The sequence below is a fragment of the Crocuta crocuta genome, unplaced genomic scaffold (assembly GCF_008692635.1).
Source record: "Crocuta crocuta isolate KB4526 unplaced genomic scaffold, BGI_CrCroc_1.0 scaffold140, whole genome shotgun sequence".
In the NCBI taxonomy this organism is placed as follows: domain Eukaryota; kingdom Metazoa; phylum Chordata; class Mammalia; order Carnivora; family Hyaenidae; genus Crocuta; species Crocuta crocuta.
Window position 1 is genome coordinate 2,525,495 of NW_027527775.1, and position 25,104 is coordinate 2,550,598.

General features: G+C 44.0%; 1 protein-coding gene across 1 annotated transcript in view; it reads left to right on the forward strand.

The window, feature by feature from the left end:
• The window catches only part of MTMR7 (myotubularin related protein 7), a 76,466-nt gene that overhangs the window by 21,934 nt on the left and 29,428 nt on the right, over positions 1-25,104 (forward strand). The window contains 3 exon segments of the mRNA XM_077773095.1: positions 7,008-7,136; positions 14,473-14,607; positions 23,996-24,128. Coding sequence (XP_077629221.1) covers positions 7,008-7,136; positions 14,473-14,607; positions 23,996-24,128 — 397 coding nt within the window.

Sequence of the window (25,104 nt, forward strand, 5' to 3'; positions counted from 1 at the left end):
TACTCAGGGATTTATTGAGGCGTTGTTTATAAGAGCATATATTAGAAGAAACTCAAATTTCTTGGGGCGCCTGTGTGGCTCATTTGGTTAAAGCGTCCGACTTTGGCTCAGGTCATGATCTCACGGTTCGTGGGTTCGAGCCCCACATCGGGCTCTGTGCTGACAGCTAGCTCAGAGCCTGGAGCTTCTTTCAGATTCTGTGTCTCCCTCTCTGTCTGACCCTCCTCTGCTCACTTTGTCTCTCTCTCTCTCTCAGAAATAAACAAAACATTAAAAAATTAAAAAAAAAAAATCCTTAAAAAAAGCATTAAATATAGCATGACATCTTTTATCTGAGAAAGGGGGAGAAAAATAAGAATATATATTTGTATGTATGCAGTTGGCCGAAGCGATAACCTGGAGAGCAGGTGGAAATGGGGTGGACAGAGCACAAGAATGTGCCCCTTTTTGTATTGTTTCATGTTTATAACTGAATTTATTAACTAATCAGAAAGTTACTTTTAAAAAATGTCAATGTTATCGGTGTGAATTGATATCAGTGTGGCTTTATTTTTTATTAAAAAATTTTTTTAATGTTTATTTACTTCTGAGAGAGGGAGTGAGCAAGTGGGACGGGGTAGAGGGAGGGGACCCAGAATCTGAAGCAGGCTGCAAGCTCTGAGCTGTCAGCACAGAGCCCGATGTGGGATCGAACTCACAGACTGTGAGATCGCGTCCTGCGCCCACGTCAGACCCTTTCCTGACTGAGCCGCCAGGTGCTTGATATCAGTGTGCTTTCATGTGCGCCCTCCACCTCACTGGCAAGTTGGAGCTTGTATTTATTGGCAGTTTCACTCTGACTCTATGACTTGCCTCTTTGTTAGTTTTGATCCTTTTTTCCCAGAAGATTATTTGTCTTTTTCTTACTGAAAAGATGTATGTTAACATAGCTGTTACAATGATCTCCTCTCAGGAGATATTTACGTACTATCCCTGGGGAACCTTCGGGTTCTCAGAAGTTTTGAGTTGTCAGTGTTTCCTATTTTGTTTCATGTTCTAGCATATTTTTTTTAAAAACCCCAGCCTACTTGCTAAACTCTATCCCAATTTGACACCGTACAATTTCCATAATTACATTTGTATTAATTATAGCTATTACGGTTTTGTAATTAAATCTGATATTGTACAGGTCAGTTCCTTCCACATCATTCTTCTAATGTTTTGAATTTCTAGATTATTTGGGATAGAATGGACACATGATAGTGAACTTTCTTCATAATTACATTGAAATCTAACAGCCATAATCTTACACCGTGAGTACACATTTGGGGCTTCTAATGAAGGATGTGGCAAAGGGTTTTTAGCCTTGAAGTGAAAGGGAGGAAAATCCAAGCTGAGTAAAGAAAATTGGGTACCTTTTAAAATTTTTTAAAAATATGACACACCCTTGAGTGAGGAAGAAAATGACTCTAGGCTGCATCTTGTGGAATAATATTTTCTTGGAAACACAAGTTCTTCCTATTTTTGAAGAGATTTCCTTCTAGAACTAGCACCACAAACATGACTCATATTTAGTCACTTACGTCCTACATATGGAGACTGCAAAACATGAGTTAGTCAGCATTTCTTTTCAAAAGTAACATGCAGCAAACCCAAACTAACAACCACCAGACTACGTGGAAACAGAAAAGGTGAAAACCTAGGGGATTTTCTGATATTACTAATATGGGAGTTGCGAGAACTATGATGTGTCCTTCTCAATTACCAACTTAGAAATATAATAAAAGTTGATTCTCTGAAAAACTTTCTGACTGACAGTCCATTGACAAAGTTGTGGCATCCTGGATTACTTTGCATTTCACCTCATGGCTGAGAAAATGTGTACTTCCTCCCTTCTTTTACAAGAGTTATGTCTTTCTTCTTAGAAAGAAACAGGTTCAGAACTTAGGCTGCCCTTTTCTGTTTGTGTGATGTTTTGAGGCTAATCATCACCACCACCATGTCTGTGATAGTCTAATTCTCAGAGTAAAGATTTCCCTTTGTACCTAACTCCTGAAATTGTCTTTCCTAAATAAAATAATTATCATTCATTACTAGGCTAAAATTTTAACCTGTTTCTCTTGGAATATAACTTAAAGTATAATCGAAACCAATAATTTAAAATCTTGTTGATTTCCGTTTTCTACAGCTATATTTTATGTGTTACATAATGTTTTATTTTATTTATGTATAAACTATTTTAGGCAGATCACACCCTCCTTTCCCTCTAATATTATATCATAAATTCTTAAAAATAAATTTTAGATCCTAAATGGTTAAGAAGAAAGTTGTCTATGTAGACACAAGACTCTGGCAACTAACTCTCCCAAGTGCTCATTTGAGTGGTTCTCTATAGATACAGAAGTCTGATCAACATGTCTCGGGGGGCACCTGGGTGGCTCAGTAGGTTAAGTGTCTGACTTCGGCTCAGGTCATGATCTTGCGGTTCATGGGTTCGAGCCCCGCGTCGGGCTTTGTGCTGACAGCTAGCTCAGAGTCTGGAGCCTGTTTCAGATTCTGTAACTCCCTCTCTCTCTGACCCTCCCCTGCTCATGCTGTCTCTTTCTCTCTCTCTCAGAAATAAATAAAACATTAAAAAAAATTTTTAAAAAGATGTCTTGGAATGCATCGCAGGTGGTTACTATCCTTGCAGTGGTAAATGAATTTACTGCCAGATTATAACTGGGTCGAAAGAGATCAACTCTCCTGGGAATGTGAAGTCCTTGGAGCCAGTAGCTCTTTTGTTATTCATTACTGCCCCCAACACCTAACATAATGCCTGGCACATAGTAAGTATTCAGAGGACCACAATATTGTACTAAAATCATCAACAGTATCAGACTGTAATCATCAAACTCACTGCGAGACTAGCACTTAATGATCTCACCCACTGAAAAGAAATGATAATTACATAACGTGATGGAGGTGCTGATTAGCACTACAATGGCAGTCATATTACAGTATATACATGTATCAAATTAACATGTGTACACCTTAAATTAAACAATGGTATATGTCAAATATATATATATTTAAACTAGTTGACTGAGTGAAACAATTATCCAANATCATTCATTACTAGGCTAAAATTTTAACCTGTTTCTCTTGGAATATAACTTAAAGTATAATCGAAACCAATAATTTAAAATCTTGTTGATTTCCATTTTCTACAGCTATATTTTATGTGTTACATAATGTTTTATTTTATTTATGTATAAACTATTTTAGGCAGATCACACCCTCCTTTCCCTCTAATATTATATCATAAATTCTTAAAAATAAATTTTAGATCCTAAATGGTTAAGAAGAAAGTTGTCTATGTAGACACAAGACTCTGGCAACTAACTCTCCCAAGTGCTCATTTGAGTGGTTCTCTATAGATACAGAAGTCTGATCAACATGTCTCGGGGGGCACCTGGGTGGCTCAGTAGGTTAAGTGTCTGACTTCGGCTCAGGTCATGATCTTGCGGTTCATGGGTTCGAGCCCCGCGTCGGGCTTTGTGCTGACAGCTAGCTCAGAGTCTGGAGCCTGTTTCAGATTCTGTAACTCCCTCTCTCTCTGACCCTCCCCTGCTCATGCTGTCTCTTTCTCTCTCTCTCAGAAATAAATAAAACATTAAAAAAAATTTTTAAAAAGATGTCTTGGAATGCATCGCAGGTGGTTACTATCCTTGCAGTGGTAAATGAATTTACTGCCAGATTATAACTGGGTCGAAAGAGATCAACTCTCCTGGGAATGTGAAGTCCTTGGAGCCAGTAGCTCTTTTGTTATTCATTACTGCCCCCAACACCTAACATAATGCCTGGCACATAGTAAGTATTCAGAGGACCACAATATTGTACTAAAATCATCAACAGTATCAGACTGTAATCATCAAACTCACTGCGAGACTAGCACTTAATGATCTCACCCACTGAAAAGAAATGATAATTACATAACGTGATGGAGGTGCTGATTAGCACTACAATGGCAGTCATATTACAGTATATACATGTATCAAATTAACATGTGTACACCTTAAATTAAACAATGGTATATGTCAAATATATATATATTTAAACTAGTTGACTGAGTGAAACAATTATCCAAGAGATTTTCTGGGCAAGGCCAAACCAAGATAGGCAGGCATTCTTGTCAGGCTAATTTATTTAGTGGAGGACAAAGAAAATAATTTCCTTATTAATAAAAAAAAGTATGCAGAAATGATTATAACTTATTTTACTTTCATTGGCGTAGACAGCCAATGTAAAGAAAGAAAATTCAGAAGAAAAGCTTTTGTACTTTTCTGAACTCCCATTCTCTCTGAATTTTCCTTTATGATTTTCTAAGCCAGACAAAATTTGAGGAAGTGCATGGATTAGTTTCAGAATTTGGTAGCCTCATTTGCACCATGCCGTGCATTGTTCATTGTCAGAATTTTTACTATAACTGCATGAGCTTATTGCAAAAATGACAGTGGTCAATGCTACCTAGGACTGTTTTTTAAATTTCTACATGAAAGTGCTGTCTGCTTTCCTGAATGCAGGGTGAATTCAGTAATTTTTGCAGCTTGGTTAAGAAGTTGTACCTTGAAACCTGAGCTAACAGGCACTACGACTCTGACTTTTTCCCAAAGGTGTTTTAGCTTCTCTTAGAGCTTCCCCTGCAAGAGCTTATCAGGATGCCCATATTTCATTTCTTAACCTTAAACCTTTTCCCCTCCACTGTGTGCCCCGGGGGAAGCAGCAGCCTCTGTAAATGGCATTGGTGCGTCCCTAGAGGGGAGACCATGACCGCTGGTGCAACCCTGACCACTGCTGACTGGGTTGAGGTGTTTGCGCATGCTAACCAGAAAGGTCTGCATTTTCCTTCACTGTGGAGAGGGAGAGCCCTGGTCCTCTTAAAGAGTAGGAAAGTCCTGCCTGCTCTTCTGGTGAAGAAAGAAGACCCAGAGTGGATAGCAAATGGCCAGGTCCCTAAGTAGGTTGGGTCCAGGAGTATTAAGGAGAGTAGGCTCTGGGTGTTTACCTCTCTCTTGGTCCCACACCAGGCATGATGCAGTTAAAGGCTCCAGTGTGACGCCAGCTGGGGGAGCCCATAAGAGGACCTGACAGTAGCTCCACACTTCCTAAGTCACCCCTTTGTTACTCAGAAAGGCTGTGTGTAATAGGCATGTTGAGAAATCTCACCTATTCCTTCCTTGTTTAATCATAAATGACTTTGCAATTCCTTAGTGTTGTTATAGTCAAGAAAGTAGGTGGTGATTCCTGCCTTACTGAAAACCTCCCAATTTCCTTTGAAACACTGTTATTTTAAGGAACTGTTGTAAGTCTGGTACAATGACTGCCTGTCTCTTGAACCTCAGACTAGCGGGCATGACCTGTATGGTGATGTTCTAGCCGATTGACTGAAGAGAGGTGAAGCTGCCAGATTTGCATGAGCAGGAAGGTAGTGTCTTGTGGTAGTAATTCCAGTAAGAACCCTCTGGGTCCAGCTAGGTTGGGCCATCTGTTCTTGGGGCAAGATTTTCTTCCAGAGTATCAGTGTTCCTGGTGCAGGATTTCCTCCAGAGGGTCAGTGCGGGAGCTTGAAGCCTCTGATCTCTTTGGTGATCTTACCTAAAATGCCTTTGGCTCAATGCTGGAATTATACTTAGGGCCTGAGAACATCACTTTTGTGGTCGTTTTATCTCCTGCTCCATGTTGTGCACCAGTCTAGTAACAAAGAGAAGGGAGGCAGGCAAGGGGGCGACATCACAGGATGATTTTCATAATCTGTGGAGTGGAGGAGGCTTGGCTCTTGCTTGGGTTGGGTTCCCGTTGCCTTCAATCCCATCTCTGCAGATACGTGAGTGTGGGTGGAGATGGACAGAGGACATGCAGCTAGTGCATTTCCCTTTCATTACTGCTCCTCGAGGACTCTTGAAATGGTCTAGAAGAAGATGCGTGACTTCTGGGAAATAAGCAGCTGCTTTGGCAAAACTCAGGGAAACACCATCTGGGCAATCTTCACATTGAAAAAAGATTGATTGGGCTGATGTCAAAGCGAAATACATGCTGAGCCACACGTCAGCGATTACTGTTGCCGCCTCTAACATTTTTGTTAGACCTAATGGTTTATAAAGTGCTTTGTCATGGATGTTATTTGAGTTGATCCTTATATCAACCCTGTGGGATATTATTTCTGTGTGTCATCGGTTTTAGAGGTCAGTGTAGTTTGATATTCCTGAAGGTCATGAAGTTGGCACATCAGAGCTATGTTCTGAAATGCTGATTTCTGACTGAATCACAAGATCATTCCAAGGCTCCAGAGTTTACACTGTGGGAATCACCACTAGTGATGGACAGAAAGAATAAAATCATTTCTTACCATTTGTAAAATCAACACATAAGACCCGGAAATAAAGCTATTACATTGTGTGGTACCAAGTCAGATCTAGAAGGTTTCCTGAGCTGGAAGTCCAAGGAGGAAGCTTCTTGAAGGAGGTGGAGCTGGGTTGTCCCTCGAAGAATGGAGGAGGTTTGGGAAGACTCAGCGGAAGAGGTCTCCGGGGGGGGCACTGGCTGGACTGCCCTCTCAGAGGCAGGGGTGCACATGTCGTGTGCTGGGGACAGAGAAATGGCCCCAGGGGCTCACTCCTGGTGCTTGCCTCCCACTGTCAGGCTGTCCTTCATTCAAAACAGGCAGCAAAATTGTTTTCAGCTACCAGGGTGCCGAATTATAGTTTGTCCCTTCTTGATGAAAGAAGTGCCCACCTGTCCCTGTCTTGCCACTCAAAGTGCCCTCAGAGAGAAGGGACCGTGCACAAGCACAGGTTGCTAAAGAGTGTTTGCTTTCCTTTGCGGCGATTTCATGGAATCTGCGTTTCTTTGTTTCTCCGAAGTTGCTGGTAACTTGGTTAAGAAAACGTAAACGTGCAATTTATAAGCATGGTGAGTGGAATTTCTTGTGGCACTTCACAAAGCATTACTAGATTGCCTGAGAATTCCCCTTGTATTTTCCTTGACAGGTTTGTGATTCTTACCCTACTGAACTGTACGTTCCCAAATCGGCCACGGCACACATCATCGTGGGGAGTTCCAAATTCCGGAGCAGACGGCGATTTCCTGCCCTTTCTTACTACTACAGAGATAACCACGTAAGTCTCAAGGCATGCTTTTGTTTTATGCTTTGCTTTTCTTGTTTTATCATAAACAGGCACTTTCTAGCAGGCTTCTGGACATTGCTGAGTGTGGTGTGACACAACATGACTATGCTTAAACTCTTACCTTATGTAGAAGTTGACCTTTCATGTTTATCTGATAATAAAGTAATGGGATACAGTCAGAAAACACCTAAGCGTAATCATTCAAGTGAGTGCCTGTCCTGTTCTGAGCGGTCATCTCTCAGAGCTAGAGATCCTTCGAAACACATGCTTTAGAAAAGCTCCCAGAAAACTTGACACCTTTTGTAAATGGCACTTTACTTTTTCAGTGCCCTCTGTATAAGAAATCTTTGTTTATGGAGAATGAGTTTTATTTTTTAAATATTGTTTATGAAAGCTAGGACTCGATTTGTCTGCAGCTAACAGAGACGCCAAGAAACACTGCTTTAAACGAGGTAGAACTCTCTCTTCTCTCATATACCACTGCAGAGGTGGGCCATCCAGGCCTGGAATCCTGTTCTCCACCACTCAGCCCGCAGGGGCGCAAGCTTCTCGCACCCTTCTGCTCCGCCTTCCCTAGTCTTTGGCGCAAATCGAAGAGCATAGGAGATGGGCTTAGTACCAATCATCACTTCCGCACCGAGCTGGCAGAGGAGGGCTGGGGGACCCTACCAGCTTTCCGAGGAAGCCTCCGGAAACTGCCACGTGACATTTATGCTCACAGAAGCGATGAACTGCACAGGGCAGGAGAGAAAATGCAGACTTACGGGTGACTGTATAAACAACTAAAACTTGTGGCTCCATTTCTGTGAAGGACAGGAAAACAAAGGAGACAAGAATGACCCTTGCCACCCGTTTCAGAAGTTATTTGACCTTAGCCAAGTGAAAAGTTTGGTTTTCAAGCTAGATGTTACAGTTGTGGATTGAAAGCCAAATGAATAGCCATAAATAATTGTAACAAATGTGTGTGAATGTGGATGCACACATGGACCTCTAGGCAAGGGGTTCAGGTAAGGTCTGTGTCTGATTCTAGAAGGAGGTTCCAAAAATACCATCAACAATGCTGTTTCTCCAGGGTAAGCATACAGCGTGTTGCCTGCTTTGGAGGAAAATAATCACTTAGCAGTGTAATTTCCATTGATTGGAAGGATATAAATTGTCTTATTTTTAGTTACACTGACTGCTCTGAAATGGGGTCTAAAAAAGGCAAGGACTCTATTAATGTTGTGCATTACTTGACTCCAAATGTATTTAAGCCTACACAGAACTGGAACAGTACTGAAAGGCAAAGAAAGATAGGAATTTCTTAAAAAACAAAACAAACAAAACAAACCCACCCATGATGGACTGAATTGGGAATTTTATGACATTGAAATTAGGATGCGAGTAACATTGATACTTTTTGGAGTATCCATTCATAACGAAGTAAGAGAGGGAGAAGCTTTTATTCTTTTATTGTTGTTTAAGAGGTGAGGGTGGGTGGGGTATTTAAAAAGTGAGCATAGTGGCACCTGGGTGGCTCAGTCAGTTGGGCGTCCAACTTCAGTTCATGCTTCCTGAGTTCGAGCCCTGTGTTGGGCTCTGTGCTGACAGCTCAGAGCCTGGAGCCTTCTTCACATTCAGTGTCTCCCTCTCTCTCTGCCTCTCTGCTGCTTGCTGTCTCTCTCAAAAGCAAATAAAAAATTTTTTTTAAGTGAGCAGAGTATCCATCCTACTTCCTTTCCATCTGTTTTACCATTGTTGAGAAAAGGAATTTTTTTGTGTGTGTCACTGTGAGCATTGCCAAGGGCAAGTGTGTGATGTCTCAGAACAGGATAGAAGTTTCAGCAATTAGAGCTCAGAGGCCAGCTTCTACACCTGCTGACCTCAGATTCTCATTGGTCCATCGCTGCTCTCGTGTACCATTCATTCCTTGATCTCCAGACTTGAAAAAGAATCATACAGCCATCAGTTAGAGTTCAAAATAATCGATTTCTTGTATTTAGAACTTTAAGGCAGACAATAATTCATGTTTTAGCTCTTCTTACAAAGTGAGAAACACAGATGCACTTATTTTTTTATGTAAAATTTTTTGTTTATTTTTGAGAGAGAGAAAGCGATCATGGAGGAGGGGCGGAAAGAGAGGAAGACAGAGAATCCTAAGTAGGCTCTGTGCTGTCAGCGCAAAGCCCAACGTGGGGCTTGAACCCACGAACTGCGAGATCATGACCTGAGCCGAAGTCAGACCTTCAGCCAACTGAGCCGCCCAGGCGCCCTGCTGTGATGAGCTGGTTACCATAGGGCAATCCTTAGCGTGCACACCCGCTCACCCACCCCCACGAACTAACTCTGTACTGTGTAGGTAGCATAGCAATCATCTTGTGTTTTATCAGAGTTAGGTGCTAATATCAAGGTTAACTATGTAAATCCTTCTGATGCAACTGGGGATATTTATAAAGGGAAATAGTATCAGGGGTGGATTTCTGTGGTGAAATGGAAGATTTGTGAGATAACACAGCAGCAGTTCATGCTTTCGTTGCTTGGGAAAACTCATACTAAACCAGGCAGTCTTCCATGGAAAGTAAACAGATAGAAATTGTGTAAATGTGCTGAACTTTCTTCCCTTTTGTGGTTTCAGACATTACAGACTTAGGAATATGTATTCCTGGGGCGCTTACGTGGCTTAGTTGGTTAAGTGTCTGACTTTAGCTCAGGTCTTGATCTCATGGTTCGTGAGTGTGAGCCTGCGTTGGGGTCTGTGCTGACAGCTCAGAGACAGGAGACGGTTTCGGATTCTGTGTCTCCCTCTCTCTGCCCCCACCTCACTTGCACTCCGTGCCTCTCAAAAATGAATAAATGTTTAAAAACTAAAAAAAAAAAAAAAATATGCCAGTCCAATAAAACTTATGCTTGCGACTAAGAATAGCATATTTTTTTAGTTAAGCTTCTATTCCCCACATATACTTTTGTTACCAAGGAAACACTTCTGATGGGGGGGCGGCTTGGCTAATGTGGGGTAGTGGGAAACGGTAGTTAGGTTAAGAGAGGCTTGGAATGCACATCACTGCGTGAACTAGAAGTCCTGTGCAGAATCCTGTGATAGAAGTGCCCCTGCTGAGGCTACATGACTCCTTTTGCGTCCGTTTTTATCATACGTGGTGTTATGATAAAACACCTAGGGCTCCAGGGAAGGCTGAGCCCCTGACACCCGACACCGGACAGATGCCTTGTCAGCAGTTTCTTCACTGTGCGCACTCACTTCCCAGGAGGGGAGGACACGGCTGCCACGCAGTCCACGTGGGGCTGCTCTCAGGAATGGGGGGAACCAGCGGGGGGTGTGGGAGGTGGGCTCTGTAGTAACAAGAGGGTGCGGTGACCCCATGTTCCTGGGAGGACGTGATGGGCTTGGTTAATTCCATGGGCTGGCAGGTGCCCGAGACCCACAGCTCAGACCTGAGCAGGAGCTCTGTCTGGTCCGCGGGGAGACTTGCTCAGCCAGGGCCTGTGTCCCTAGCAGCGGAGTGTAAAGGGGAGCTTACCCTCCCAATTGTGCCCGAGGTCAGGGGCAGCACAGAATAACACTTTCAGGCCTTGAACTGCATGTGGCTTATATAGAGCCCTTCAGACTCCCTTTGGATATCAAACCGTTGACAGCTTCGTAGATAACAGAGCTGTATAAACTATAAATGTCACTTACATTCAGATGCCTGTGTGTTTGTTATTCACCAGCCCTGAGCACTGCTGCATCCTTTGTTCTCTCTTATTAAATCTTTTAATTATTTTGAAGAAAGCAGTTTTGCTTTAAATTGTTAATAAGGTGGTCTCCCAAATTCATAGTACAGATATCTGGGAAACAGCAAGATTTTCAAAGAGGTGATTTCCTATAAGAAAAATATAGATCTTCTTTCCTCTTTTTATAACCAATACTTCTTGAAACTCACTATGTCGGGGCACCTGGGTGGCTCAGTTGGTTCAGCCTCTGACTTTGGCTCAGGTCATGATCTCACAATTCGTGGGTTCGAGCCCCATGTCGGGCTCTGTGCTCATAGCTCAGAGCCTAGAGCCTGCTTCAGATTCTCTCTCTCCCTCTCTCTCTTTCTCTCTCTCAAAAATAAATAAACATTAAAAAAAATTTAAAAAACCCTCACTGTGTCTTAGGCACACTTCTAAGAATGTTACATACTTCACACACTCTATAGTTTTGCTGTTATTTTCCTCATATTATAGATGAGAAAACCAATGTTCAAAGACAATAGGTCAGTTATCCAAGATCATATACTGAGTGAGAGCAAACCGTGGGTTAAAAGCCAGACCTTCTTTAACGCTGCATCTAATTCTGTGTCATGCTTCCTGACTTAAGATTTTGTCCTGCTATATTATTTTGGCTTAGAATCCAGGATCAGAAAATGTCATGCCTAGATACAGTATCTGGCTTCCCTAATTAGCAGCTGTGTGACAGTGAGCAAGTTACTTCACCTCTCTGTGCCTTGGTTGCCTCATTTATAAAACGAGGCAAATCCTGGATCTTATTGTATATGGTAATTGAGAAGATTAGATAAAAATATGACAAAGTCTTAATAACAGTGCTGCCACATAGTACACATTCAGAAAATGTCGGATATTTTAATTATTAGCAGCATCGTAAATGAAGCGCTCTTGGCAGTTTGTCATGGAGGAGCTTCACCTCTGCTCTCAGATGAGTGACATCAGTGAGAAAGGCCGCACAGGAATGGAAATATTCTCTCAGCAGTGTGACTGGGGTGCGTACAGGGCAAACAGAAGCACTTTAAGATCCCTCACTGCTCCACACAAAATTGGTAACTGTATGCTCCCACTGACGCAGGGAGGAATTCTGTGTGGAGCATGTCTACAGGTTAGTAAGAAAATGTAACTCCCAACTATTAAGATGTAGTTGGTTTAGTTGGCTTCATACATCTGGTTTAATTTATTGGCCACCTTTCATAGTGTAACTCTGTTCTCACTTAACCCTTCACTTAAAACTAGCGGCTGTCACCCTGCAGGTCGTTGTCATGCCCTGGCTTCTCTTCATAACTAGAGTCCCTCTTGCTCAGTGAGCGTGCGTGTGGTGTGTGCATTCTCACCAGCTAAATGTGTCTCCTTCGCCTCTCATTCTTCTGATGGTCGAAGAAATTGCCTGCTGGTAGCTGCATTAACTAGTGCTTCTGGAACCCAGATGAAGCCCCGGATAGAACCTGCCCAGAATTGTTCTCTTACCCGCCACAATTCCGTCTGGGCAGCGCGGCAGGCCCTGACCCCCCGGAAGAAATAGAGCCCTCTGGGGGAAGCCTCAGAAAGCCATGCGTGGCCCTTAGCATTCTGTCCATCGGATGTTGCTTGCCTTTCGTCGCCCAGTCTGCCTTTGCTCCTGCCCTGCCTCTCCTCTCTCCCGGACCTCGCCCTTGCTGGCTGTCCCCAGGCTGCGCCCCCCTCTCCTAGGCTGCAGGCGCATCTCTGCCAGCAGCTCAAGACTTGCACAACTCTGGAGCAGCTCTGCTGCCCCTTTGTTTTGCTTGCCACTGCCCTGAATTCCGAACCTGGCTGCAGGGCTCAGAGTTCTTGACCCACCCCGGTGATTGCCCCTCGCTGTCACAGAATGTCACAGAATGTCACACGGCTGGAACTCTCTGGCAGTTGCCCAGTTACGTGTCTGGCTGTTATGTGTTTCTCGGTCTTGCCAGCAGGTCCTCAGCTGTGATGGTGTAGGAGGCGTAGATGGTGTGGGTGCTGTAGGAGGCGTAGATGGTGTAGGTGGTGGAGTTAGTGAGGAACATTCCCGCCTTCTCCAGGGAGGAGCACCAAGGCTTCCTGGTTTTCCTGGGAAACCCCAACCCTCGCTAACTTGTCCTAGGTGGAACGTTAGGGACACTCACACTGTGCTGAACTCAGAGCTGGGTTGTCCCTTCGGGGGTAGAGTCTTGAAGTGCAGTTGCCCCGAGCGGACTCTGCCATGACCCCCTTTGGTGAGTTTCCACAGCTTAGCCCACGCGGAGCTGGAGGGTTCTCTTCCTCTCCAGCCACCGCGCCTGCCATCCTCATACCCAGCAGACTCGCAGCCTCAGTGTAGGTCCTTGGAAAGAGGCATTCCTTTATTTAAAATGTTAAAATCTAAGTCCATAAAAAATACTTTGCCGCAGAAGCGTAAGGTTTATAGCTGTGAGGTAGTATCCATGCCCACCTACTGTAATAACTCACAAAGGTTCATGCTGTGGTCTGTTTTCTGATGATGCGGTTTACTCTGTCAGAATCGCGGAATTGGGAAATTGCAGAGTTGAATGCAGACCGATTCCAGAGAAACCGCCTTTGTGGAGCGCCCTGGGGCCGCGGTGGTGGGTGCCTGCTGACCTTAGGTGCCCATGCTACCAACTGTCTGGGCTTTCGTCACTGTGGAAACGTCCCCATTTGGATTAGAATGGGGTTTTGGTATCTGTGGTGTTGGTAAACAAACTGATAAAAAATTTGGAAAGCATTACAAAATAACTTGTTTCTAACCAGTCTTGCTCTTAGCAGTATCCTATAAATTTTAGGAGAATAGTTTTTTACTTTATATTTATTTCTACCTTCAGGAAAATGAAATAATACCCGTGAAAAGGAAAATAAGCTATTTTAAAAAGCTTTTTAAAGGGGCGCCTGGGTGGCTTAGTCGGTTAAGCATCCGACTTTCGCTCAGGTCATGATCTCGCGGTTCGTGGGTTCGAGCCCCGTGTCAGGCTCTGTGCTGACAGCCAGCTAGGAGCCTGGAGCCTGTTTCAGATTCTGTGACTCCCTCTCTCTCTGACCCTCCCCTGCTCACGCTGCCTCTCTCTTTCTCTCCTAGAAATAAATAAAACGTTAAAAAAGAATTAAAAAAAATTTTTTTTAACATTCATGTTTGAGAGACAGAGACACAGAGTGTGAGCAGGAGAGGAGCAGAGAGGGAGACACAGAATCTGAAGCAGGCTCCAGGCTCTGAGCTGTCAGCACAGAGCCCAATACAGGGCGCGAACCCTGGGCCGAAGTCGGACTCTTAACCGACTGAGCCACCCAGGTGGCCCAAATGTAGGCTATCTAGATGGCTTCACGTTTCATAAGTTAGTTAGGTGCTATCTCAACGTCCAGGCACACTCCTGATTTCTTACGCCGAGCAACTTCGTACTGTTGGCCCTTGTTGTAGTTTCTTCGGCCTGAATTAAAAAGAAACCAAGCTGGATTTTTGGAAGGCATTCAGGCACTTCTACAAGCCAGTGCGGGGGGGTTCGTGGGCCAGGGGCTTGTTGGCGGGGACACAGTCTGCAGGTGCCCGGGGGAACAGTGCGCGCCCGTCTGACGCTGTGGCTGTGGCCTCTCCCCACAGGCCTCCATCTGCCGGAGCAGCCAGCCCCTGTCCGGCTTCAGTGCCCGCTGCCTGGAGGACGAGCAGATGCTCCAGGCCATCAGGAAAGCCAATCCAGGAAGCGACTTCATTTACGTCGTGGACACCCGGCCTAAAGTAAGTGTTGCCGTGCCGTGCTGGTGCATGTCTTTGCAGCTTTGCAGCCTGATGCTGGAGACGAGGCAAAGCCACATAAAGGGGCTGCCATCCCCTGCTTAGGGCGCCTCATCTGCCAAGGGGCTGTTCCTCTTGGCAGTGTCAGGATTCGGTTGCGTGTTTCTCCCTGGGTGAGTGTTTTTCCACCCGTGAGTTTCCTTGGGTGTCCCCCGCCCTCACCACTACTTTTCATAGTTCGTTACCCGCGCCGCTAGCAGGGTGCTGGGTGCACAGCACACATGACAGATGACTATGGTTTGATTTTGGAGCTTGCTCTCCAAAGTACACCACATTATTACTGTTATTTAAAAATTGTTTTTAATATTTATTTATTTTTGAGAGTGGGGGCAGAGAGGGGCAGAAAGAGGGAAAGGGGCAGAGAGAGAGGGACACAGAGGATCCCATGTGGGCTCCATGCTGACAGCAGAGAGCCTGATGTGGGGCTTGAGCTCCCAAACCAAAATGTGAGATCATGACCTGAGCCGAAGTGTGGACGCTTACCCGACTGAGCCACCAAGGCGCCCCTACCAAATTACCTTTTCATTTGTTTCTAAAATGACCTTGTTTGCTCTGACAATAAATTAGTGTTGCTGTTCCACAGTTCAGTGTTTGTGAAGTGTTCAGTGTACTATTTCAGATCCAACTTGTAGCAGTCTGTTTGTGTGACTCGGAAAGATTTACAGTATATAATGTCAAGTAAATAAGAAGGCCACAAAATAATGTGTGTGCTATTGTGTTTATGTAAAAAAACACTATAGGTTTATAAACATTTCTATTAAAATAGAAAAAGATCCGGAAGGATATGTGCCAACCTGTTAAAATTGCATAGAGAAGGGCGGATTTGGGGAAGTAGAGAACTTTCTACATGTCTCTTGTTTGAAAATATTATTTAATTATGCATATATTCATATACCGATTTTATAATTTAATCAGACAGTCAACAAGAAATCTAACCATCCAGGGATGAGCCAAGTCCATCTTGTAGGGTATCTCCCACACAGCTTTCCTTTTTTTTTTAAAATGCCTACTAGTGTTAGGTCCAATTTAATTTCCAGTTTCACTGCTTAGACCCACTTCTTTGTAAACCAGTCAGCAAAAGGTGTCTTCAGAGCGAAGTGTCAGTTAATACACAGAAACAAAATCCCCTACAAGCCTGTGGAATATATCGGACAAAATGAGATGACAAACCAAAATGGCCTTAGCATATTTGGCATTATGACTTCTTGCCGGTAATGAAAATGTACGTGCCCCTGTGCCTGAGGAAAAAGCAGTATGAGCCGCTGTCTCTCCTTATGGGTGTGGAACGGTGTTCAAGATCTAGTAAGCAGCAAGGGTAAGGTACAGAAATATGTATGATGTTGTCCCATGTATGTAATAAAAATTATAAACATAATATATTATTCTATGCATTAAAAGAATTTGAGGATTTGTATGCCAAGCCATTAACAGTGGTTTTTCCTATAGGGAAAGAGGAGGATTTTAAGAATTTATTTACTTTATAAATTATAGTTTGAACGTTATTGTCATCATGAAAAGAATAAAATACCATAAAGACCTTAAATGTTAAACACAGTTAAACATAGTTACCATATGAGTCAACAGCTCTACTCTCCTAACTTGCGAGAAATGAAAACACATGTCCACCAAAAACCTATCTGGGCATATTTTATTACAGCTCAAAAATAGAAACAACCTGGGGCACCTGGGTGGCTCGGTTGGGAAAGTGTCTAACTCTTGATTTTGCCTCACACCATGATCTCATGGTTCATGAGTTCAGGCCCCTGCTGACAGTGCAGAGCCTGCTTGGGATTCTCTCTCTCTCGTCCCTCCCTGGCTCTTTCTCTCAAAATAAATAAATAAACTTTAAAAAAAAAAAAAGTAGAAACAACCATATGTCCATCACCTGAGAATGAGTTAATAAAATGTAATCTATCCATTCAATGCAATGTTATTGGCTATAAAAAGAAAGGAAGTACTGATATGCATTACAATGTTGATGAACCTTGAGACTGTTAGACCAAGTGAACGAAGTCAGGCACAGAGGACCACACATTGTATGATTCCATTTATATGGAATGTTCAGAACGGAGATCCATAGATACAGAAGGTAGACTGGTAGTTGCCTTGGGCTAGGAGGATGGGAGGAAATGGGGGCGACACGGATAGAGGGTTTCATTTGAGGGTGATTAAAATGTTCTAAAATTAGACTGTAGTGCCAGTTACACAACTCTGTAAATACTCCACACGCCCCTGAATCGTGCCCTATAACTGGAGGGATTGCATGGTCTGTGAATTCTGTGTCAGTGAAGCTATTTTTAAAAAGGACATAAGGACACAAGAAATGCTAGAACAGGAAGCAGGAAGTATGATGGATAGCCCAGATCCATTGTCTACACTGATGTTAAGAATAGGTAACTGTAGGCATAGCCTGTACTCGTGGGCCATGTGAGAACTGAGAATTGGATATTATCCATTATGTAGGTACTCAGAGCCTGGCGGTTTTCAATGCTCCTCTGAGCCTCAGTTCATCAAATATTGTGATTCATGGCCTGGTTCACTTAACTGGATGTTTTCCTAGTGTAAGATCAGTGCACTACTCATACCCTCGACCTTCGAACAGTGCCGTCCATGCTTCTGACCCAAGTGCAGCAGTGGGCTAGATGTGGGCGGGGCCACGGAGGATGGGGTCCCTCACAGGTGCCAGATCAGCCCATCAGTTGTGGAGATTGGTGATAAAACCCATGTTACAGCTGTACCGCATTCTAGCAGATGATATGCAAAGGATTCCCTTCCTTTTAGGTAATGTGAAAGCAAAGTACACTGGTAAGACCTTCAAACTGGGGAGGAAAAAAAGCTAAGCTTGAAGGTTTTCACTAAAAAGATACCAGAAAGCCTCTGACTTTACTGTTCTTTTTCCATTTGTACTTTTCTCTCGGGCTTATCACACTGCAACCTCTCCCTTCTAACCTTGGCTGCATTCAGTCCTCTGTATCGTACCTTGTGTGTAAGTAAAGTGCAGCTGTTTGGACTTGCCTCATGGTCACAGAAGAACTAAAGAATGCCTGCATCTTAGACACATGGACTGAAGATGAGATACACAAGGGAAGGACAGGGGCTTTCCTGGATTGGGACCCTCTTCTCTTTTCCTGTTTTCCCAGGTTTAAATAAAGCCAAACACAGTCACCTACTGATTGCTCAGCAGTGAGCCACGGGTGCACTGTGCTGTGTAAACCTCCTGGGAAATGTGGCAGCTGTTGAGCCAGGCATATTCCGGATTTAAAATGAATTAATCCAGAGGATTTGATTTGAAGGGTATATTTAGCACTAAGCGTGTTTACTCTTGGCGATAAGAGGTTCGATGCCAATCCATTAAAGAAAATTGGGGTGTCATTCAAGTGCCCGGTTGTATTTGCTCATGCACACACACACTTCACAGGAGTTTTAAACTGTTTGCTTAGAGCTTTCGTTCTTCCAAAGAACAAGCCTGTTGACTTTTGTCCCAGAGTGTTAGGCTTCCTCGGGAGCCGGGGGATGGAGTCCCTGTTTGCTCTAGGTGGTGGGCAGTGGGAAGTGGAGCTCTTGGGTTTAATTAAATGGAGAGATGATCAGGAGGTAATCCAGATCATTCCAGGCCTCAGTAAGGGCAGCCCCACAGGCTGCCTGTTGAGGTGAAAGCCTTCTGAATTGCTTGTTGATATTAAAAGCTTGGGAGGCAGAAGCAGTGAGGTCCTCAGCAGGTTTGAATATCTGCTCAAAAAATATATATGAGGTCATATATTACTGCTGGGATTTGGTGCATTAAGCAGATAGGAAATAATGTTGATGCAATCGATAGAAGTTGAATTATCAAATGGGAGGTAATTAATTTTATCTCAACCTTGTTCCTGACTTCTCGTTACTTTCTTCTGGGACTTGTCTGCGCTTGTAAAGATGCCAGGCAGCACTTTGTCATTTAATTCTTATAACAATCCTGAAAACTAGGAGATGTTTTCTTTTTATGGATAGAGCTTAGATTTAGAGAGGTGAAATAATTTGCCCAAGGCTGCACAGGTCAGGGCAGAGCCCACATTCAAATCCAGCCTTCTTCAATGCCAGAGGCCAGGCTCCTTCCACTTGGCTGTGGTGCTGTTCACAGAAGTCAGAGCCTGTATCCACGTGGAGCTCAGGAGGGTTGCCGCCTCCGAGCACACGCCCGTTGAGGATGGAGACGCAGAGCTGAAGAACCAGCCACAGGTCAGCCTGGATCAGGGCCAGAGGGGCTCTGAGCTGTGCTCCGATGCCAGAACCCTGGCAGGAAGCACTGAGCAGTACAGAGAAGGCGTGAGGCAGGGCAGCCACCTGCCTGTGCTGATGCTCAGCCTTTTGTCCTTGCTCCTTCTCCAAAGACGGCTTTATGGTTATGGCTTCTAATCGCCCCCTGTAACCAGTTTTGTTGTTACAGGATGTTGGATATTTTCGTGTTTCTCTGGGATCAGTAATTAAGTGGTTCCTACTCACCAAATCCCGTGAGGCGACGGTGGGGATCTGAGAGAATCCATTCTAAAGATGGAGGATCTCCTTTTTTAGCAGGATGTGGGCCAGCCTTGTGGATGGCCGCCATGGCGGTGAGCAGGGGGAGAGGGTACCGGAGAGACATCAGTATTCAGAGGCAGTGGAGCAGTCTTCACACCTTCTCTTTGGTAATGCAGGGATGGAGGAGTTTTCCTGAGGGGTCCGAGGGCACGGAGGAAGCAGCACACAGGGCTCATCCACCTGACGTTCCAGCTGCAGGGGACTGCAGGGTGTTTGCTGGGGAGCAAAGTTCAGGGGATCAGAAGAGGCTCAAGCCCGAGGGATCTCCCGTGTCAGTGACCTGTGTATCTCATATGTACGAGAAGAGCCCACATGCCTGCCCTAGGGGATGCAGCATTTGGATCCTTGCACCGAGAGTGCAGGGATGGCCCATAAGTATTGCCAGTCAAGCAGTGACATCAATGGGGAGAGAACTGCAGTCTTGCGAGCTTTATGAAGAGGTGGTTATCCCTTTTCTCTTCCTCACTCTGGACCTCCCCATTCCCCCCGAAACAGTACCTAGGCGAGGAAGAAGCAAGTAGGAGAGCAGATCCTCACCAGTCCCGACAGCATGTAATGAGAGGAGGAGATGAGTTTGCATCATCTAAGGGATTGGAATTTTAAATGGAGCTGGATGATGATGTCCCCTCTGAGTGTGATCCAAAAGCTAGTAATTCTGCCCAAGATATCCTCAGGGGTAGGAAAGGAGGATTTGATGGGCACACTTGTAGACAGCAGGAAATAAAGCCTCCTCATATTTTTACCTGTATGTGCCACCAGGTAAGGTCATTTCACCAGTCATAGATGGAAGGAGGGAGGGGATCGTCACGTGATGCTCGCTGCTAGCCTGTGGCCGGATCCTCCTCTGGCCAAGATAACTTGATCTCATTTCCCAACCACATCAGATTGGGCTCTGTCACTATTCAGGTACAGAATGTACTCTGCTGAAATTTGAGACTGCAAGGCTAAGACAGTTGTAGTCTTCTGAGTGACCGGGCTGAGCGTTAAGTTGATATCAAGATCATCATTGGCTAAGTTCTCATGGTTTCAGTGTGTCTGATTGATTGATTGATTTAGGGTCAGAGGAGGATCTGATTCTGTTTCTTAACATTCTTGGCCTGTTCACCCCTCCACTTCACTCCCATATTGAGCCCTTTGGCTGGTCAACTAGTCAGTAAATCTTCACTGAGTCCTGTTCTGTGCCAGTTGGAGGGATATGGCCGCCGACCCGCCCTGCATGCTCCCCGTGGAGACCGTGTGCTCTGCCCCAGTCCAGTGGATCTTCTCTGCTATTGACACTAAATCTTAAAATTTTTAGGTAAATCTCTTTGGAATCCCGAGTCGTCCCTGTCCTGGGTAAAGTCTAACCTTCTGAATCAGGGCTCTTTGTAGAAGGATTCTTCTGGCTAATTTTAAGCCTCCTCTCTTGCTACTGCCACCATCTGTGAACCATCTACTCCTCTGGCACTGGTTGGCTCACTGATAATCTGTTCCTTGATTTTGTCTCTCAGCTCTTCATCTGGAATACTCTCCCTTCAGTTTCCATCCTTCCTGATGATTAGCATCTATCTCAAGGCCTTTGGCCTTCATGGAATGTGACCCCTGATCCCCTAGGCTACATGGGGCTGCTCCCAATTCAACCCCTGCCGCTATCACAGCCTGTGCCAGTCACTTGCTGCTGCCCAGTCCTGGCTGGTAGAGACTATTGTTGTTTGGTGCCATGTGCTTTCCCTTCCACACTCAGAAGTTTATGGTGGCAGGAATGACTTCTCATTCATCTTTTTATTCTGCTCAACATTTGGCACGCACTAGGTGCTCATTAAGAGTTTGAAGGAAATGAGAGGAGTTCTTTTTGTTTCCTTTATGAGCTTTTCTGCACCCAAAGATGTAGACATTGTCAAATAGTGGAGTGATCTTGGGTTAGAAAACGGTATTTTTTTCCAGCCCTACTAGTCGTTTGTCTATTGTGTTCCTTAAGTATAAATTGAAACTGGAAAGCAGTTACCTCCAATGTTTTATTTCTTTGGGAATTTTTTGGAGCTGAGATGAAGAGCTTTTCCCTCCGTCATGAGATGGATTTCTCAGCCAAAGGCACAGGGGACAAATTCGTCTTACGCTAATGCTATTTTGTTTATACAAGGGACACTCTATCTAGAAATTTATAAAATAAATCCAGGGTAGCTTCTTGAGTTTGCATTAATTATACAACCATATTTCGTGCTTTGAGGGGTCAGCATTTGCCACGTTATCCTGATAGACTCTGTGAAATATGTAGAAACCTTGCAAAAGTACACTTTGGATGATAGATTAAATATTGCCATCTTGTGTTCATTATGAGAAGTACCATTGACTTTCAAGAACACATCTTGTGTTGTTCCTTTGCTTGGAAAGACTTCCAATAAATTATCCCAGCTCACAGGTATTCCACTGTTTAAAAATGTAAACACAGAATTCTAATTCTACCTTAAAATGATAATAGTAGTATTTTGAGTTTTGTTTATTACACTGTTTAAAATGAGTATCTCTGTAGTATGAGGTGAGTAGGCTTAACTTGAATTATTCAAGGTACGGAAATACATACAAGGTTGGTGTAGCATAAGGATACTTGCAAGTATCCTATTAATTGTCCCATTTGATAAAGCTTGCCGTAAAGGAGAGGCCAGCAGCTTCGGAAAGTGACTATACAAAGCAGTGATATTTTATACCAGTGGGTTTCAAAAGAATAATCCTTATAAGTAATTTTAGAAAAAATTTCCCCTTAAATAGGCGTCAACGTAAGTTGTTTTCAAAAGAATGTATTTTTTTTTCTTGAGGAAGGCCAAACCCTTTGTTCGGATAGCACACCTGGGAGCAAGGGGACAGTGACTGGAGATGGCGTCTGCAGGGGCTGATGTAACAGGGCAGTCTGGGCAGGGCTGCCGTGGAGAAGGGAGGTGTCTGCGTGCCCGGGCTCCAGGCGCCGCTGGCTTGCCCTCTGCGGCTTGATTTTTCGCTGCTAATACGTGTTATGTCTGTAATTTCAATTATAAACCTAATACAATGTGTTGGTAACAAAGGATTCAAAAGCATGTAAAATAGTATTGAAAATGTCCCTGCCACTTGTCGTCTTTTTGCTCTTCCGGCTCCCAGGTTGGTATAGTTGGTGATACAGTTTAATCTGCTTACTCAAACATGCATAAACATAAATACATATCTGTGCTTTCATTTGTTTTACAAGGAATGAGATCATTGTATGAATATTGTTCTTTTTCTTAACGTTATTTATTTATTTTCGAAGGAGAGAGAGAGAGAGAGTGAGCAGGGGAGGAACAGAGAGAGAGAGGGAGACACCGAATCCAAAGCAGGCTCCAGGCTCTGAGCTGTCAGCACAGAGCCCGACGCGGGGCTTGAACCCATGAACATTGAGATCACGACCTGAGCCGGTTGGATGCTCAACCGACTGAGCCACCCAGGCACCTTTGAATATTATTCCTTAGGTTGCTCTTTTCACTTAACATGTCATGGGGCCAGTTCTCTATCAGTCTATATGTCTCTGTGTCTGTCTGTCTCTCTCTCTCTCTATAAAATCCATGTTTTTTAGTTTATGTAGAAGTTCAGGGTGTGAATGTACTGTGATTTATCTCTGCATTGCCCTATTGAGATAAGCATAGATTTTCAGGTTTTTACTATTACAAAGTATTAATACACGTTCTCGGACACCTGTCTTTATGTGCTGGTAGTTTTAATTGTGTACGATTCTCACAAGTAAAGATCTGGCTCAAAGAATATTTATGTTTTTAACTTAGTTTTATTTTTTAAACTTAGCTTTTTGAAAAGTATTTGTTAATATCCCCCCAGGACCTCACTGTCAGCCTAAAATCAGATATATATATTTTTTCTGGCGGTGAGTTCCTGGTGTCAGTTTTCTGCCTGGGATAACCCACCTGCCTTTTGTGGACAGAAGAGGAACATGGTCAGTGAATACTGTTTCCTAGGGTTTGTCTACCTGCTTAGCCAAACAGCAAGGATACAGTATTAACAGTAATAAGGATACAATATTAACAGTAATATGTCCATTCCAGAAATGTATGTGTTTCCTAGCTGAGGCAGGGCATGCACCCTGCTGGGTTTTAGTTGCCCAGGATGAGAGCAGAAGTCTCCATATAATAAATGTCTTCAAAGTCCATTGTCTTTAACCCAATTTGCACTGGGAAACCTCCACTTCACGTCAACAAAATTATGTTCATGAACTTGGTCCCGAAACCCTCTTAGCAGGTGTCTAGTGCCTGGACGAATGGCTCTGGAGAGAGTGCTGCAGACCCTCACTTTATTCTGTGATTCCTGCTCAGGGTTTAATTGGGGGATTCTTGTGGACAGATTAGAAACATGCCACCATTCTGGTAGGATACTGTGTTTATAGGCAGTATGATACTGGAAGATGTCATGTAGCTCATGGAGCTTTGTGCTGCCAGGCAGACCTGCTGACCTCCCTGGTAAAATACTTGATTAAGTCAGGAAGACTTGGCTCTATCACAGAATTGCACACTCAGTGTGGCGTCTTGGATGGAACTGTAAGAGGCATTTCCAGAAGGACGTATGTGTAGAGTGCTTTCCAGCGAAGGAAATGCTCCCTCACATCAACAAAGTTATAAGCTCAGCATGCGTGCCTGAATAGCTCAGCACAGTATTCTGGTGATTTCAGACGGGGAGTGTTTCTGCACATCATTTTGAATTGCTGTCACGGCTGTCGGGGAAATGTTCGGGTTGCGTTAGGGCATGAATGTCATCGCTGACCATTCTGTTTTGCTGACCACCGCAGCTCAATGCAATGGCAAATCGCGCCGCAGGGAAAGGCTATGAGAACGAAGATAACTACTCCAATATCAAGTTTCAGTTCATCGGGATAGAGAATATCCACGTCATGAGGAACAGTCTGCAAAAAATGCTGGAAGGTAAGCATTTCCTTAGGCACAGCAGTAAAAAAAAAAAATGCAGTGAAATGTTCTCCTGTCAAATGGAATAAGAGCCCTTTTGTTTTTTAAGTTGTTTGTACCGTGATGCTCTTTACATCGGTGGGGCCAGTGGAGACGAATGTCATAGTGCAGTGACTCCTTAAACAGTCAGGACTTTCTCTTACTTTTGTAAGTGTCATGGNGTATGCGTCTGCTGACCTCCCTGGTATAATACTTGATTAAGTCAGGAAGACTTGGCTCTATCACAAGAATTGCACACTCAGTGTGGCGTCTTGGATGGAACTGTAAGAGGCATTTCCAGAAGGACGTATGTGTAGAGTGCTTTCCAGCGAAGGAAATGCTCCCTCACATCAACAAAGTTATAAGCTCAGCATGCGTGCCTGAATAGCTCAGCACAGTATTCTGGTGATTTCAGACGGGGAGTGTTTCTGCACATCATTTTGAATTGCTGTCACGGCTGTCGGGGAAATGTTCGGGTTGCGTTAGGGCATGAATGTCATCGCTGACCATTCTGTTTTGCTGACCACCGCAGCTCAATGCAATGGCAAATCGCGCCGCAGGGAAAGGCTATGAGAACGAAGATAACTACTCCAATATCAAGTTTCAGTTCATCGGGATAGAGAATATCCACGTCATGAGGAACAGTCTGCAAAAAATGCTGGAAGGTAAGCATTTCCTTAGGCACAGCAGTAAAAAAAAAAAATGCAGTGAAATGTTCTCCTGTCAAATGGAGTAAGAGCCCTTTTGTTTTTTAAGTTGTTTGTACCGTGATGCTCTTTACATCGGTGGGGCCAGTGGAGACGAATGTCATAGTGCAGTGACTCCTTAAACAGTCAGGACTTTCTCTTACTCTTGTAAGTGTCATGGTGAAATTGTAGGTTTTTGTTGTTTTTAGCAAAGTCAGGCACTCTTCTGTGCATAGGGTCTACGATAAAAGTGTACAGGGAGTATTTTT